Genomic DNA, 15,478 nt, shown 5'->3' with positions numbered 1-15,478 from the left:
AAGTATATTAATTATTAAATCTTAATGATTTAAATTATATTTTTAATTTGGAAGTAAATAATACAAGATAAAATTAAGTTAAAAAAATTAATTATCTAAAATAATAACTCTTTTTATTTAAATATATTTGTTTAGAGATATGTGATAAATATTTAAATTTATTTCAGTTAATACAATCTAATATATTATGATAAAGTACTTGTATTTGTAAAATCATAAATAAGAAGTTATTTCAATATGTCATAATATAAAATATATTTTTTTGAAATATGTATTGTACATATTCTTTATGTTTTTTTCTTACTTTAATGATGTAATTGAATCACTTTGAAAAATAGACCCTCATTTTTTATTTATTTATTTTTAATAATTTATTATAGTCACACATAATTATTATATTAATTTATAATAAACTATAATAATTAAATAATATAATATTTTTTTATAAATTAAGATATTAATATATTCTAATATTACATGTTAAATCACTTATAAGTGTAGTAACCATGTTTATTTTAGTTAATTATCTGTTTAGATAAATATTCTATTTAAATATATTATAAAAGGTTACTCGTTCTCTTGTTTATATTATATTTTTCATATGGGGGTACTATCACTGGAATCTGTTTTTCAATGCACTTGAACTTATTTACACTAAAACCCATAGATGAGTGTAAGTTTAATTCAATTATTCACTTCAATTCAAGTTCATTGTGAACTAACCCCCACCAATAGAACAGGTCTCACCTGTTCGGACCTTTGAATAATGAGCGTGAACTTAGGATAACAATATACGTGTAACAATGATTGACATATTTGACACATGAATCCGGTCTCCCTTCACTAAAATGGTCCTAGTAGAAAAGAAGCTTCCAGAGAGTAGTTTGCACTCCACAGAGCATGCCGGCGACATTACACCAGTTGCCCACCGGTGAGGTGGCAGAAGCGATGTGCCATCAGTTGACATGGACTCTTAACCAGCCAGGTAGATGACGGACCAGCCAGGGCGTTGAAATTTCGGGTCACTCGCTCTCCAACGACAGTTAAAAACATACAAAACCAAGTAAACCAGTTCAACAAGTTTGAAGACTTCAGCCATAATAATTAAAGTTGCTGTGATTTACTCAAAATTGTCTAGAACAAAGCACGGCATATGCATACAAAAATAACAGACGTGCCGATGCAACTGGGAGATTCGTTTCATATTTTTACACTGAAATGTTCTCAGTTCTCAAGTGTGAAAAGAGAAACATAGCTTTGAAAAAGTTCAAACAATAAACATTCACAGTAAAGGTAGTCCGCAGCTGAAATACAGTGGAACGTGAATGGACCGCAAGAGACACTCTTCAAGAGGTCAAAAAGTAAAACAAAATGAATACTTACAGAAATCAGAAAATGAGAGATGAAGACAAATATGCTGGTTTAATAAAGTCCATTATAAACCCAGGCCCCAAAGATTCATTATAAAGTATGGTATATAAAAAATGATTCGTCACTGTTTCTCTAGGATAACAGAGATCTTAAGAAGAGGAGCAGGAAGGCAACAACAGTTGAGGTTGCGAGCAGAAACTTTGGTAAGTGAACGGAAGTCCTACCAAAATGGCAGTGAATATGTTAGTAGGAAACATGGCAGAGGGTACAGTTTACTGCTTGTTGGGAAAGCTGGCTTCTATCTTAGAGAAAGAGGCATCATTGTTAGGAGGTGTTCGCCATGAAATTGAAGAAATCAAACAGGAGCTGGAGAGCATGAGATCCTTCCTGAGGGAGGTTGATAGCAGAAAATATACCGGTGAAGGAGACGCAATATGGGCCACACAAGTGCGAGATGTAGCCTATGAAGTGGAAGACATAATTGATGAGTTCACTTATCATCTCAATAGCCCTCGAAAAGCCGGAATTAAAGGAAAACTTCACACTGTTATTCAACTCCCCCGTAGTCTCTTTGCCAAACATCAAATTGCCACCCACCTGCAAAGAATCAAAGCAAAGGTACAAGCCATTTCGGGCAGAAGAGATCGCTATCGTCTTGATGGAGTAGATGAAGGAAGCAGTTCACATGGTTCAAATGAAGAATGGAAATATCAAAGGGACTCATCCATCTTCCTCGGAGAAGATGACATTGTTGGCCTAGACGAGAACAGAGATTTACTTATTGGGTGGTTGACAGAAGAAGAACAACAACAAAGATCGGTTCTATCAGTGGTTGGTATGGGTGGTTTGGGCAAGACCACTCTCGTCAACAAAGCTTACAATAATCAAATGGTGAAAGGGCACTTTGACCGCTATGCATGGATCTCAGTCTCTCAAACTTACACAATTGACGAGCTTCTGAGAAACATGGGAAAAGAATTCCACAAGACAAAGGATGCACTTCCATCCGACATAAGCTCAATGACGTATCCACAACTGGTACAGACTCTCATTGGGTATCTGCAATCAAAGAAGTATGTTGTTGTACTAGATGATGTCTGGAGCATAGATGTTTGGAATAACATAAAAGTTGCACTGCCAGATAATAGAAGTGGAAGTAGAATAATTATTACTACACGCAATGTAGATGTGGCATTTTCATTAGGAGAAGGGAGCCATGTGTTTTACCTGGAGCCTCTCAGTCAAAGAGATTCTTGGGCCCTTTTCTGTAAGAAAGCATTCTGGAGATACCCCAACAAAAGCTGCCCCCAAGAACTAGTGCCCCTTGCACAAATAATCGTGGAAAAGTGTGAAGGCCTGCCACTCGCTATTGTAGCTGTTGGTGGCCTCATGTCCTCAAAGGATGGATCTGAACTGGAATGGAGAAAGGTCTACAATAGTCTTAGCTGGGAGTTGAGTAATAATCCGATCCTTGGAAGGGTGAAGAGCATCTTGCTGCTTAGTTTTGCTGACATGCCATACTACCTTAAACTCTGCTTCGTATATTGTAGTAGTTTCCCAGAGGATTACATCATCAAAAGAAAAAGGCTCATCAGGTTGTGGATTGCAGAGGGATTTGTCAAAGAAAGGAGAGGCATGACAATGGAAGAGGTTGCAGATACTTACCTCAAGGAGCTCATTTGCCGAAACATGCTTCAATTAGCAAAAGTTAATTACTTTGGAAGGGTGAAAGCATGTAGAGTGGATGATATAATCCGTGATTTGACCCTATCAATGTGTGAAAGGGAGAATTTCTGCCTGGTATGTGATGGGGCAGAAGCAATGGATGACAAACGACCACGTCGATTATCAATCCAAAGTGGCAGAAATTTGCAATCAGGCAAAGGTATGTCTGTCTCACATCTTCGCTCTTTTCTTGCATTTGTGCCAGAAATTTCCAGTGCCACTTTTTTCCATGCAACTCTATCAAGGTTCAGACTGCTTAGGGTCCTAGATCTCCAAGGAGTTCCAATCGATAGTGTCCCGGATGAATTGCTTGAACTCTTTAATCTGAGGTATCTATCCTTGAAGGCAACCAAAGTCAAAGAGATTCCAAAGTCCTTGTCAAGCCTTCAGAACCTACAAACTCTAGACCTTAGAGACACCCACATAGAGAGGCTACCAAGTGGGATCAACAAGCTCTCAAAGCTCCGTCATTTACTTGTGTTCCGTTACCTTCCAGAGGAGTTATGCTGCCCCTTCCGTTTCAGTTATATCAGTGGCCTACCAGCATCAAGGGGTCTTGGAAATTTAAGCAACCTGCAGACCCTAACATGTATCAAAGCAAATGAAGAGATCATTCAAGAAATCAGAAACTTGACTCAACTTAGAAGATTTTCGATTGTAAATGTGAAAGCATCAGATGGCAGGAATTTGTCTGTCTCAATAAGCAACATGAGACAGCTTCTTTACTTGACTGTAATGACAAGTGAAGAGGAAGAACCGCTCAATTTAGAGGCTCTCTATCCTATCCCACCGCTTCTGCAAAAGCTCATATTGGGTGGACAGCTAGATAAGCTACCCCATTGGTTTGCCTCACTCTCAAACCTTAGCTTCTTGTCATTGCACAGTTCAAATTTGAAGGAAGACCCACTTCCTTTGCTTGGACGGTTGCCCAATCTATCACGTCTACTGCTTCAGCAACCATATGCTGGGAACCATATGTTCTTTAAAGCAGGCTCGTTTCCAAAACTTAAAACCTTAAGTTTATGGGAACTCACAAGAGTGAATCACGTGGAAGTTGAAGACGGAGCTATGCCTAGCATTCAACAACTCTGGATGGGGTTCTGTCAAGAGATAAAGATGTTGCCACAGGGGATCGAGTACCTAACTACATTGAAACAATTGTACTTGGAAGAAATGTCAGATGAACTAGTCCAAAGCTTACGTGATAAGAAAAGTAAAGATCACTGGAAAGTTCAACATATTCCAAACATCAAGGTAACTGATAGAGAGAAAAAAAAGATCGAATCCTTGGCTTAGTAGCAATGCCTAGAGCATGATACATGGCAGTGTCAAGATATGGTCAAGAAAAGTGCTTCCCAAGAAGCCTTGCTTTGTTTTTACTAGCAAAAAAATGTACAGGCCAATGCCAAACTATAACATCTGTTGTATGATTTTTTTTTTCTTCTGAAAGTCTCTAATGTATGATTTATATCGAGTCAAAAACTTGTAAGTAGTAAGAGTCACCTACGCAAACAGTTAAAAGCTAATTTTGTAAGTTAAATGAACATATGCTTAAAATGCTGTGGCTGCCTCACATCAACTGTACCTTTCCAGACCCCTCAATTTGAGTAACTTGTAAAAACAATATATAATGATGATGATGAAAAATACTAACAGGAGTGTTCCAAAAATAAAAAGCAAGGCTTAGTACTATACTAGTAACTAAACATTTTCATCAAATAGCAGAAATACTCTCAACAACCAATATAGCCCCCACTCACCACCTAAAATAAGAACTTTGTTTTCGAGCAAGTTTGAGTTGTGTAGACATTCTGCTACATTAGACACTACAAAACAGAAACATGGTCATAGTTCTCCCTCCATTCCACCCTCATTACTTCTCAGTCATTCAACCTCGAGTTCTAATCTGGAAACTAACATGAAAGTTCCAACCACCTTTTTTGAATAACAATGAGAAGAAAGGATGGTGTAGAGATAAGTGCGTGCAACATAGCAAGAAAAGGGGCCAACTATTTTTTTTATTCACCCTAACCAGAGAAACAGTTGGTGAAATGAAAAGAAAATAAATTGATGGGAAAATCAATTTCCCTTTGATCAACTTTCTTACTGAAAATATTTTTATAAGAAAATAAATTCTCTTTGACATATTTTCTTGTGTTTGTGCCTTCACAATTTATTTTTTATCACCTTAAACATTTTCTAAGACAAAAGAAATTGATTGAAAATTTTTCCTTCCCTTAAAATTGGCACAAACACCCAATTTTTTTGGTCAAATAGAATATTTACTGTTTACACTTTTTTTTTTATGATTTCCTGTTGGCACAAAAACACACTAAGAATAAAGTTGTGCCTAGTAAAAGGAAAACCCCGACTGGAAGCTCTGTTTTGTCAAGATGCAATGAGAGAGTGTGACATTCCATAGATCTCTGTTCAATCAAAGATTCACATAGGACTTCAGAAGAGGAGAGCTTCATAAGTGATAGCAACTCAGAGATGAGTTGATCAAAATATCAAGGTTAAATTCCATTCATCCACTACAGCAGGTCAAAAACCACATTTGAGCAACACCAGTTATCAAAATCAGAAAACTTTGGCCCGTTCTTTTTCTTTTCTTTTTGAATGATCTGTCTAGTTAACTTCAAACTTTGCATGGAGAGAAACAACTTTCTTCGGCTCTGTGCTCATAAGCCAAGAAATTATGTCTCTTGTAACCAAGCCTGAGGGAGATAACCGACGTTTCATTTTACATTTGTCCACTATCTTCATAAGGTATTGTATTTGGATCAAGTTAGCTCCATAAATAGCATAATAACAGAATGCAAATAACAGACTGGCACCGACAGGACAACAGTTCAAGATAACAGATACTTGAGTCTTTCAAGTCACCCTGCATCATTCTACCAAAAAACGACAGTAGAAAGCCACCCACTTCATTCTACCTTGGTGTCCAGAGAGAAAATCTTACTCGTGTGGATTTTAAGTAATCTGAAATCGCAGTGTTTCGCTGAAGTCCAAAGGTGCATCTGGATGAGAAATTATAAACTAATATGAGAAACAGAGAGAGGAGAGCATCACTAACAAACAATGAGACGAATATCCAAACCTGCTCGTGTGTTTGATCACATAAACAAACCGCTCGCCTTTTCCCCTATGCGGCACGATGATTGACACTGAAAAAAATAAAAAATGATAGCAAATAATCATCGACTGTAAAATGATATTCTCAATGATTATACACAATGAAAATCCCACGGCACTATCATGTTCAACCTCCATTCTGTTCGTGACAAACGAACAACAAATGCAAGAAGCTACTCGTAACAGAGTACTCACCATACTTGCAGAGAGCCTAGAAAAGAATGGTCAAAGGAGGCAGAGGACGGACTGGTCTTTTTCCTTTTTGCCTCGACGGTGTTGCACATGCATAACAAGGACTGCCTAATGCACCTACAGTAGCCATTCTGACGAGGTAGTAGTAGACGTCAAATTAACAAAAGAAAAAACCATGTCAAAGAGAAGAGCCACGGCCATCCGAGCGAGAGGGACGTCGGCCCCTTCCACCGGCAAAAACAAGGGGGGAGGAGGACCCCCCACCCCCCTGCACCCGTCGATGCCGAGGAAATTTATAAAGTCGTTTTAGCATTTTGGTTTGTCGTGTTTAACCGATGAATTGCCCTTGTTCTCCGAGTGAATTAGAAATTTACGAGTCCTCTACAAATTTATCCAAATCTCCGCAAAAATTCCTGTCTCTGACATATGAAACCGAAGTCGAGAATAACCCTCCCCTGTGTAGCAGTCACTCGGCCAGTGGATTCGTTTGACAGGGGACGAATCAGGTCAGATTAGACGGCTATGAGTGAGTCACCCCTGTCCTAACTATCGCACTTGTGACTCTGATTCGACTCAGGTGAATGACCTAGGTTTTCAAGTACCCGAGCTGAGCGTGTTTTACAATATTTAAACATGTATATTCGACCTCCCCCCTCTCCCATCTCTTTTGTCGGTCGGAGAGGTCGACGTCCCTCCTCCAGTGGCGAAAACAATGACCGTCGACGCAGAACGGTTGTAAAGTTATTTTATTATTTTCAATTACAAGTCCTTTCACAATTTTCTTCAAATTTCCTAATAAATTTCCGAAAATTTCTCCGAGGGATTTCCGTATAAATCCCGGTTCCAATACTTAATCGCAAAACAGTTTCTGAAATCAACGATTTTCACGGTCCTGCGATGCTGTCCTTGGCAGGTCGCCTATGCAGGACTCTGAGCTGCTGGAAGAAGAAGAAGGCCTTGAAGGAGGAGGAAGTTATGTTGTCCAGTGCCTCCACGTCTGGCCTCTTTTGCGCCCGCGCTGTTCATCCTTACGATAGATTCATCAACCTTGATAAAACCAATTCTATCAACTTATCGGTGAGTTTCCTCGATCCACTGGGGACCATGGTCCTTACTTCCTGCAATGGACTCCTATTGTGTGCCCGAGAATCCAACGGATTCATTAGGGAATTCTATGTTTGTGATCCAACGTCTCAAGATTTTGTCACTGTGCCGACGCCTCAAAATTTTGTTTGCGAGGCATATGATATGTGCACTGCGTTGGTGATCTTCCCGTCCTACAACGGTTGGACGACTTTCAGCGTCAATGGCCTTCATAAAAATACCCCTACCTTCCAAATTATTAGTTTCAATCTTGATTGCTCTGGGGAAGAGTTGTACCGGTATTCTTTCAAAGTTTACTCATCGAAGACGCAAGAGTGGAAGCCCGTAAAGAAGACTTCCATCGAGCTCTATGCAAGACGAGGAACCCGACACCACGGCGGAGTTTACAACCAGCGGGCGGTGCATTGGATGGCAAAGTCAGATATGGACTCCTATATCTTATCGTTCAATCTGTCGACGCAGACGGCAAGGAAAATGCTCGTGCCAGGTTTTGAAGGCAAGAAATGCACGGACTGGTTTGGAGAGTGTAATGGGTTTCTTTACATCGTGAGAGTTGTGGATGCCAAACTGGAAATATGGAAACTAGAGGACTATCTGAACGATATCTGGGTTCGCAACCACTGCTCCGTTTTCCCGTGCAAGTTCCGGCCGGTGGGGTTCGATGGAAATCGGGTGGTGTTCACTCCATCGAGCAGTGACAGAGTAGTGCTTTTCTCTTACAAGAAGGAACCTCCCACCTTCGATATTGTCAATGAAGACGAGGAGGAACCCATGACAGAGGAGAGTCGGCCGACGCGGCAGCCGTGGTTCGTGCCATATACGCTCGGAACAGACCAACAGATGGACGACGAGTGGATCATGGTTAGAGAACCCCATTACTGCGACTGAGGTAAGAGATCGTATTCAACCGTTTTGTTCTCTCTGCTGCCTGCTGCTGCAAGAAGTTGCACAAAAGAAACCAAGAAGGACAAACAGAAGATTGGTGTTTGATATACTTGGATTTTTTTTTTTTTTTTTGGTAAGATCATGTTTCTGACGAATTTACTCTTTTTTTTTTTTTTTTTGTCATCGTTTTCAACTTTCCATTTCGAGAGGTTTGAGAAGATACCAGGATATGTATCTATTTATCTTTCTTTTTGGTAAGATCAACATGTTTCTGAAGAGTTTACTCTTTTCTTTTCTCTTCGTTTCCAACTTACCATTCCGAGAGGTTAGAGAAGATACCGGGATATGTATCTATCTATTTCGATCACAGGGAGACGTTTCAGGATAGAAATTGAAATAAAAAACAGAGATAATGAAATTCCGAGATGTTAGAGAAGATTCTTACCGGGATATGTATCAATCTATTTCGGTCATGACCCATGGGGAGACGTTTAAGGATAGAAATTGAAATAAAAAACAGAGATAACGAAGATGAAACGATAATGACGATAGAGAAACAGATAAACCGATAATGATAAGTTGATAACAGAAACACAGATATAGCGATAATGACAACAGACCAATAATTGATAATGAAAATTTCCGTTTTATAGTTTAATTTATTATTTATTTATTTTTAATAATATTTCTACTTATTATGACTTTTCTAATTTTTCTAATCGAAAAACAGTGTGGTAATTGGTTAAACCCATCTCCTAGGAGATGAAGTCATCCCTAACCAGTAGAATGTAGCTCCTCTGTACAAAACATAGTTGCTTTTGTGTCTTCAGTGACCTTCTACTGAACAAGTGACATGAGAGATCAACATTAGAGGAGTTCCTCAAACCTGTGCGCATAATCCATATTAACTTGTACAGCTCCAGTCACAAGGATTGATTCACCAGTAATCATTACAGGAGCATAACCCATTTTTGAAATGGTGAAAACGATTACAATCCCTAACAACAATTTCCCGATGAAAAACCACTGATATCATCTTAATTGCAAAATGACAATCTAAACACACTCTAAGGTTCTTAATAATACGTACTGGAGTGCCAGGCCTTGTCTTAATGAAGCTAAAAGCAATAGCCAACTTTTCACTATGAAGAGACAAAGTGATCTCCTTCCCTTCATCATCTAAGTCCAGCAAGACCTCCCCAGTGTTCCCTGAATAGCCTGCCAGTTTTAACCTCTTCATAATCTCCTCAAGCATCAGATATATCTCCACAGTTTGTGGGTGAGATTTATCTCCCACAAAAAACTCATGAAGAACGCCATCGACTTCAACTAGACTACATCCAGGTTCCTTCTTGACTCCCTTTGTCTCCATCACATTTCTCACATATTTCACATCCTCCCATAGCCCCAATTTGGCATAAACATTTGATAGAAGTACATAGGCTCCACTATTCATGGGATCCAATGCAATCAATTGCTTAAGGGAAAATTCACAAGTTTCAATATCTCCATGCATCCGGGAGCCACTTAGTAGAGCTCCCCAGATAAGCACATCAGGCTTCATGGGCATAGACTTCACAACCTGCCATGCAACATCTATAAGGCCAGCTCTACCATAAAGGTCAACAAGGCAACCATAATGTTCTATAGAAGGTGTAATACCAAATTCCTCGCTCATCCTCTTAAAATAGTACTCCCCTTCCATGACCAAGCCACTATGGACACAACCACACAACAAACCCAAGAAAGTGATACTATTAGGCCTCAATCCACGGCCTTGCATCTCCTCAAACATGTCTATACACTCCACACCAAGTCCCTGCATACCAAGACCAGAGATCATGACACTCCAAGCCAGCACATCCTTGTGATCCCTCAAGCCATTGAAAACCTGTATTGCTCTCTCAATGCTCCCGCATTTAGCATACATATCTATCAATGAAGTACCCAAGATAACATCTACACCCATCCCACATCTATCAATATAAGCATGAGCCCACTTTCCATGCTCCAGAGCTCCTAAGCGTCCACAAGCAGAAAGAACAGCGGACATGGTATATGCATTTGGCTTAACTTCTGCTGTCAGCATATTTCTAAACATCTCGAGTGCTTCCTTGTATTTTCCAAATTTCACACAACCATCAATCATACAACTCCAGGAAACTACATTTCTGTCCGGCATCTTATCAAACAGCTGCTTCGCAGTAACAAATAATCCCATTTTAAGATTTGCTGAGACGATCGAGTTCCAAGAAGGCAAGTCTGGGAAAGGGATTTCATCAAATGCTTCCTGTGCGGATTTCAGACAGCCGCAGTTAAGATACATATTGATGAGAGAGGTCTGAACAAAGCGTTCGGAGGCAAACCCACAAAGGAGAATATGAGCATGGATAGACTGTCCACACAGAAAGGACGAGGGTGAATTAAACGACAGGAACAAAAAAGGGAAGGTGTAGAAATCGGGATTGACACCATGCAGTCGCATACGATTGTAAACTGAGACAGCCGAGAGTGGATGGGCCGGTGGTCGGCTGTGGAGATGTATAAGGCTATTCCAGATGAAGCAGTCCGGAGTGGGATGGGAGAGATGGAGAGAAGCGTGGACAGAGGACACTAGCTTTGTGACAGCCCGCATAGGCAGTACGAGCCTCTAGCTGGAAGAGCAGTTATACTGATTTGCGAAATAGTGGTCAAGTTAATAGGAGAGAAACATGCATTGGTGTTTCCCCATGAATGGGAACCCAGATAATACCATATGAAGGCACAAGGATAGGATAGTTTGAACCTTAAATGTTTCCCACACAAGGGCTTATATAACTCAATTGACCACATGAACCAATTTGTAACGTATTTTGCCTAGACCACCACTAAGGGATTTCAACAGTAAACTAGGCTACACAAGCTTAGGGTCACAAATGAATTTCAACAACAAAGTAGTCTATTATCGGTCGCCTATGTGACAAATTGACCATGGCACTCTTTTTTGTTTTGAGAGGGTTTGGAGTCAAGATCCAACCGTCCAGGAGTGCTAGATCCAACCGTTCAGCACTGTGCCGCGTCATAGTCTGCACCCGGCCGTTTTATCGCTGGCTAAAGAGTCGGGCAGGTGAAGACGCCCGAGTCTCAGTTGAAAATCTGAAGGAAGCTCTGAGTCTGTCAGCAAGTCAGCCATGAATCCTTCGAACGAGGCTCGGCACGACGACGACGCAGCGCTCACAGATTTTCTTGCTTCCCTCATGGACTATACTCCCACTGTAACCGCTTTATCTCTTTCTAGGAGTTTGCCTATCTGTCTTTCCGATTTTGCTCGTTTTCTCTGAATACTCTTGCCTTGTCTTTGTTCTGTCCTGTCCAGATACCGGACGAGTTGGTGGAGCATTATGTCGCCAAGAGCGGATTCCAGTGCCCCGATGTGAGAATGTAGGTATTCCTCTCCTACTGTCGTCGTCACTGACCCTATAATTGACTTCTTAATGATTTGTAGGTTTTATTTTGGTTCTTTGTCTTCTTTTTCTGGCCTTCTCACTTTCAAAGAAATCCAAGGAGCACATAATCTTTTTTTTTTTTTTCTAACTAATCGAGTTTGAGCTACCTTGGTAATTTGATTAGTTATCTGCATCCGGCTTGAAACAATCATGTCATAAACTAGAGTGAAGTTTACCTTCAATGGGAAACTGGAACATGATGCGAGGTGTTCATTCCTCTTTTGGCTTTGCTACAATGTTATTTCGTTAATTTCTAGGCTAAGATGTCCTCTTGTATTTTTCTTTTTATTTTGCATGTTAAATAGGTGATCAATTATCAGCTATCTATGGGGGCTTAAGTTGATAATTTTTTTCGTCATCATCATGAGAGCCTTATTCCAACTTCGTTGAGGTTGTCTATGTCATATAATTTAACCAAATATTATTGAATGGTTATTAACTTCTAAAAGAGTTGGAAACTTATATTGGTTAATTAATCAAATATTCAATGTCTTCTAACTACGAGGGGACTCTTATAACGTTTCTAATTTTGAACTTTGGAAATTTTACCGAGTCTTTACTGATTTATCTAAAAGTCAGACTGATAAATGCATGCAAAGTTCATGCAATTAATTGATGCAAATAGATGAATAACAACTTCAGTCACATGGTGTCTAGTTGATTTTTGCCTTTACTATTCATTTTAAATTGGAATCTTAGTTGCATTAGAGTCATGTGCATCTCTTCCTTCTTTTTTTTCCTTTCACTTTAGCTGTCACTTGCATTGCAAACTTGAGATGTTCACTAGATGGCATTTGTTGTTTAATAAGCAATCATCTATTGTAAGTCAAAGTTTCATGCTAATCGTTATACATTTTTTTTCCTAACTACTTTGCCCTAGTTTTTCCTATTCCTTGCCTTTAACCAATAGTGCTTCTAGATGGTTAGATATCTAAATTAATCCTACAGCTGCATGGGAATTGTGACTTTTCAAAACAGACAAATAGAGCTGCTGCATACACTCACCAGTGCGTCTCCTAATTTCTGTTTGAACCGTCCATGAAGTTTGCCTCAAAATATCAGTTGCTGGACTCTTTCTAATATCATGACTTAGATAAAACCCTATTTTCTTGGCTAGAAATGATTTTGTTCTTTTATACTTTTTTGAAAAAGGGTTCTTTAAGTTTTTTTTGAAAAGGGATATTTAATAGTTATATCTACTTAGTTTAGCTGAATTCCTCTCAGTAGAAACTAGGATGAGGAGCCTTTTTTTGACAATTAGCTATTACACCTCAGATCTCATTATCCCCCTTTAGTTGTTCATATCTGCATTTGCTACAGTTTCTTAAGCTTTGACTATCTGTTTCCTTCTCTGACCTCTATAAAAGTCTTATACCCAATCATGTTCACGACCATAATCAATCACGTGAAGCTTTTTTCTTTTTTTAAAATAAAACATGAAGCTTTTCACCATGTTGTTGCTTCCATTGTCTTAAAAAAAATAAAAATATATAAAAAAAAGCCACTTCTTTTATTCAAAAAGTTGTGTTGGCTTATGTTGGTATCCCTGGGATATTACAAAGGATATGGTATCCAGATGGAAATGTGCCAAGGTACCATATGGAGATAACATATATGACCCAGTTCACATAAAATCAAGTTCTTGGAGCATGTCCTTCAGCTTGTATGTGCATCCATCTTGATCAAATTATCAATTTGTGTATCGTAATATTGCCCATCATGTTACTGAACTTTTCATTTTTTTTTGAGGATAGCAACCTAAGAACAAGACGAGAGTTAGCAAAAAATTATTATTAATAAGAAGCACAGGAAAGGTGATAGTCAATCTCCATGGGTAGTTAGAAATGCCTGTAGAAATGTGTTTTGTCATGTATGTGGCTTGAAGTCCTCTTGTATAGTGGGGATTATTGCTGATGATGGCTGTGAGTTTTCCAAATTTCTTAATGCGTATATTCTGAAGTCTGAAATCAGCATGTCACCTTGTTCCTGCAAACAGCCAGATAATCATTTATTTCATATAAATATCTAAATAATGAGTGTATCCCACTGATATCTACCTGTTGCTCTACTAATGGCAGAATCAGGCTAGTAGCTGTTGCTGCACAAAAGTTTGTTGCAGAAGTTGCTAGTGATGCACTGCAGTATGTTTCATTCTCTGTTTCTCATCTCTTTTTTTTCCATGGAATTGTCAGAAGGGTTATGGAGCTTCTGTTTCTTTCTATGAGAAAATGGCTTTAGAGCACTTTGTCTGTGGATTGTTGTTGTCCTCACTTACAAGAGTTTTGGTACATCTATATGACTTATGCATTCAGAATCTAGTCATACATTTACATGTTGAGACTGTACTATGGGTCTTCCTATAGGGTTTGATAAGTTTGATCTGACAATTTGTATGTCAAAAGTTACTGGAAATGATGGCACTGAGATAGGTTCCATGTAGGCTTTACCAGACCTTCCCTGCTTACAATATCAGCCACTCATCTCTCTCTCTCTCTCTCTCTCCTGTGCCAGGGGTCAAGATCCAAAAGTGTTTTAAAACCTCTGAAGCACTTATCCCCCAATCACAAAAATTAGCCAACTGGTGAAGATATTCCAATCCAATTTGATCTTTAGACAACGTGAGCTCTCTGGTTGTCAAATTATTAGTGTATGCTTCTACCTTCACCGTGATGACTTTAGTCAGATGGTGTGAATCATCAGAGTGATTAGGTTTTCATGATGGTTGATCTCTGGAGGGATTTTTCATACTTGGGTCTCACGAATACTATGTAGCTGTTAAAATAGTTCTTCTGCATAGTTAGATTTTACAGATAGAGCTTCATTTGTTGTGCTTGTTTCTATATTTCATCCTGGATGTCTTGATGTCGAGTAATAGAGCCATCTTTGACATTCAAAACCATTGTGCTTGTAGACAGTGCAAGGCTAGACAATCCGCAGCTGTAAAAGATAAGAGAGACAAGCAACAGAAGGTATTTTGTGTAACTTTTTTAGATGAAGCATTCTAGTCAATATCTAATGACTCTTAAATTGTTATTGCAGGATAAACGGTTGATCTTAACAATGGAGGATCTTTCCAAGGCATTACGTGAGGTAATCAAATATGGCTTTGTTAGAGTGATTTTGTTGATTTGCTTTAGCTTTTTCTTCCTGTACTGATGGTTGATACACTCTTTTGATTGAGCAACAGTATGGTGTGAATCTGAGGCACCAAGAGTATTTTGCTGACAGTCCTGCTGGGATGGACCAGACTGTAAGAGATGAGTAGATTTGAGGATCATCCCATGATTCACAAACTGTTATTGGAGTTGCCGTAGATCCTTTCAAGCATTTTCTGTGTTTATTCTCTTAGTGATTCGTGAATGAGCTTAAGTATCTTTGATACAGCTTTTATTCCGTCACTTACTAGCAATTTATACAATGATTTGACATTACTGATTTTGCAAAAGATTACTACTATTTGGCAATCCAAAGATTGAGAGAACCCAATTCTTTCTTTGACCGTCAATATATATTTTTTTATTTATGAAAGCTGAATACGTAAGAAGGTTGCTAAAGGATGAAATCGTACACAAGGCTTT

At 39.0% G+C, this 15,478-nt stretch overlaps 4 protein-coding genes and 1 long non-coding RNA gene across 6 annotated transcripts; 3 read left to right on the top strand and 2 right to left on the bottom strand.

Moving 5' to 3' along the window:
* The first annotated feature begins 1,463 nt into the window (after positions 1-1,463).
* LOC137937466 (disease resistance protein RPM1-like) lies at positions 1,464-4,392 on the top strand. The gene has a single exon (XM_068782524.1). It carries the CDS (start codon positions 1,600-1,602, stop codon positions 4,390-4,392), a length of 2,793 nt encoding a protein of 930 aa, XP_068638625.1. The 5' UTR covers positions 1,464-1,599.
* Positions 4,393-5,631: 1,239 nt separating this feature from the next.
* Positions 5,632-6,669, bottom strand: LOC137936292 (uncharacterized). The gene is made up of 3 exons (XR_011109520.1): positions 6,430-6,669; positions 6,200-6,266; positions 5,632-6,119 (listed from the first exon to the last, which is right to left on the bottom strand). It is a non-coding gene; the product is annotated as an uncharacterized lncRNA (long non-coding RNA).
* Positions 6,670-7,083: 414 nt separating this feature from the next.
* LOC137937687 (uncharacterized) lies at positions 7,084-8,633 on the top strand. Of its 2 annotated transcripts, XM_068782808.1 has the most exons (2): positions 7,084-7,158; positions 7,340-8,633. In XM_068782808.1, the coding sequence occupies exon 2, from the start codon at positions 7,402-7,404 to the stop codon at positions 8,416-8,418; it is 1,017 nt and encodes a 338-aa protein (XP_068638909.1). In that variant the 5' UTR covers positions 7,084-7,158; positions 7,340-7,401; the 3' UTR covers positions 8,419-8,633. The 2 variants fall into 2 exon arrangements, with proteins under 2 accessions (XP_068638909.1, XP_068638907.1); XM_068782806.1 differs by having other exon boundaries at positions 7,097-8,633.
* Positions 8,634-9,309: 676 nt separating this feature from the next.
* LOC137937638 (pentatricopeptide repeat-containing protein At3g62890) lies at positions 9,310-11,143 on the bottom strand. The gene has a single exon (XM_068782743.1). The coding sequence runs from the start codon at positions 11,048-11,050 to the stop codon at positions 9,353-9,355; it is 1,698 nt and encodes a 565-aa protein (XP_068638844.1). The 5' UTR covers positions 11,051-11,143; the 3' UTR covers positions 9,310-9,352.
* Positions 11,144-11,531: 388 nt separating this feature from the next.
* On the top strand, positions 11,532-15,386 carry LOC137937634 (transcription initiation factor TFIID subunit 10-like). Its single transcript, XM_068782740.1, has 6 exons — positions 11,532-11,669; positions 11,771-11,835; positions 13,979-14,041; positions 14,812-14,869; positions 14,940-14,990; positions 15,088-15,386. Exons 1-6 carry the CDS (start codon positions 11,586-11,588, stop codon positions 15,163-15,165), a joined length of 399 nt encoding a protein of 132 aa, XP_068638841.1. The 5' UTR covers positions 11,532-11,585; the 3' UTR covers positions 15,166-15,386.
* Positions 15,387-15,478: the final 92 nt, after the last annotated feature.

This window comes from Aristolochia californica, unplaced genomic scaffold (assembly GCF_029961685.1).
Source record: "Aristolochia californica isolate CCGP_79_NKW_82.1479 unplaced genomic scaffold, dmAriCali1.0.hap1 SCAF_7, whole genome shotgun sequence".
Taxonomy (NCBI): Eukaryota; Viridiplantae; Streptophyta; class Magnoliopsida; order Piperales; family Aristolochiaceae; genus Aristolochia; species Aristolochia californica.
The sequence above is the reverse complement of the archived record's forward strand: the minus strand, read 5'-3'. Positions and strand labels throughout refer to the sequence as shown.

Excerpts from the sequence above, each read along its gene's own strand:
- LOC137937466 (XM_068782524.1), top strand. The coding sequence starts at position 1,600 with ATGGCAGTGAATATGTTAGTAGGAAACATGGCAGAGGGTACAGTTTAC.
- LOC137937687 (XM_068782806.1), top strand. The coding sequence starts at position 7,324 with ATGCTGTCCTTGGCAGGTCGCCTATGCAGGACTCTGAGCTGCTGGAAG.
- LOC137937638 (XM_068782743.1), bottom strand. The coding sequence starts at position 11,050 with ATGCGGGCTGTCACAAAGCTAGTGTCCTCTGTCCACGCTTCTCTCCAT.
- LOC137937634 (XM_068782740.1), top strand. The coding sequence starts at position 11,586 with ATGAATCCTTCGAACGAGGCTCGGCACGACGACGACGCAGCGCTCACA. Across the intron at positions 11,836-13,978 it reads CAGTGCCCCGATGTGAGAAT|AATCAGGCTAGTAGCTGTTG; the intron begins GTAGGTATTCCT and ends TACTAATGGCAG. Across the intron at positions 14,991-15,087 it reads TTTCCAAGGCATTACGTGAG|TATGGTGTGAATCTGAGGCA; the intron begins GTAATCAAATAT and ends ATTGAGCAACAG.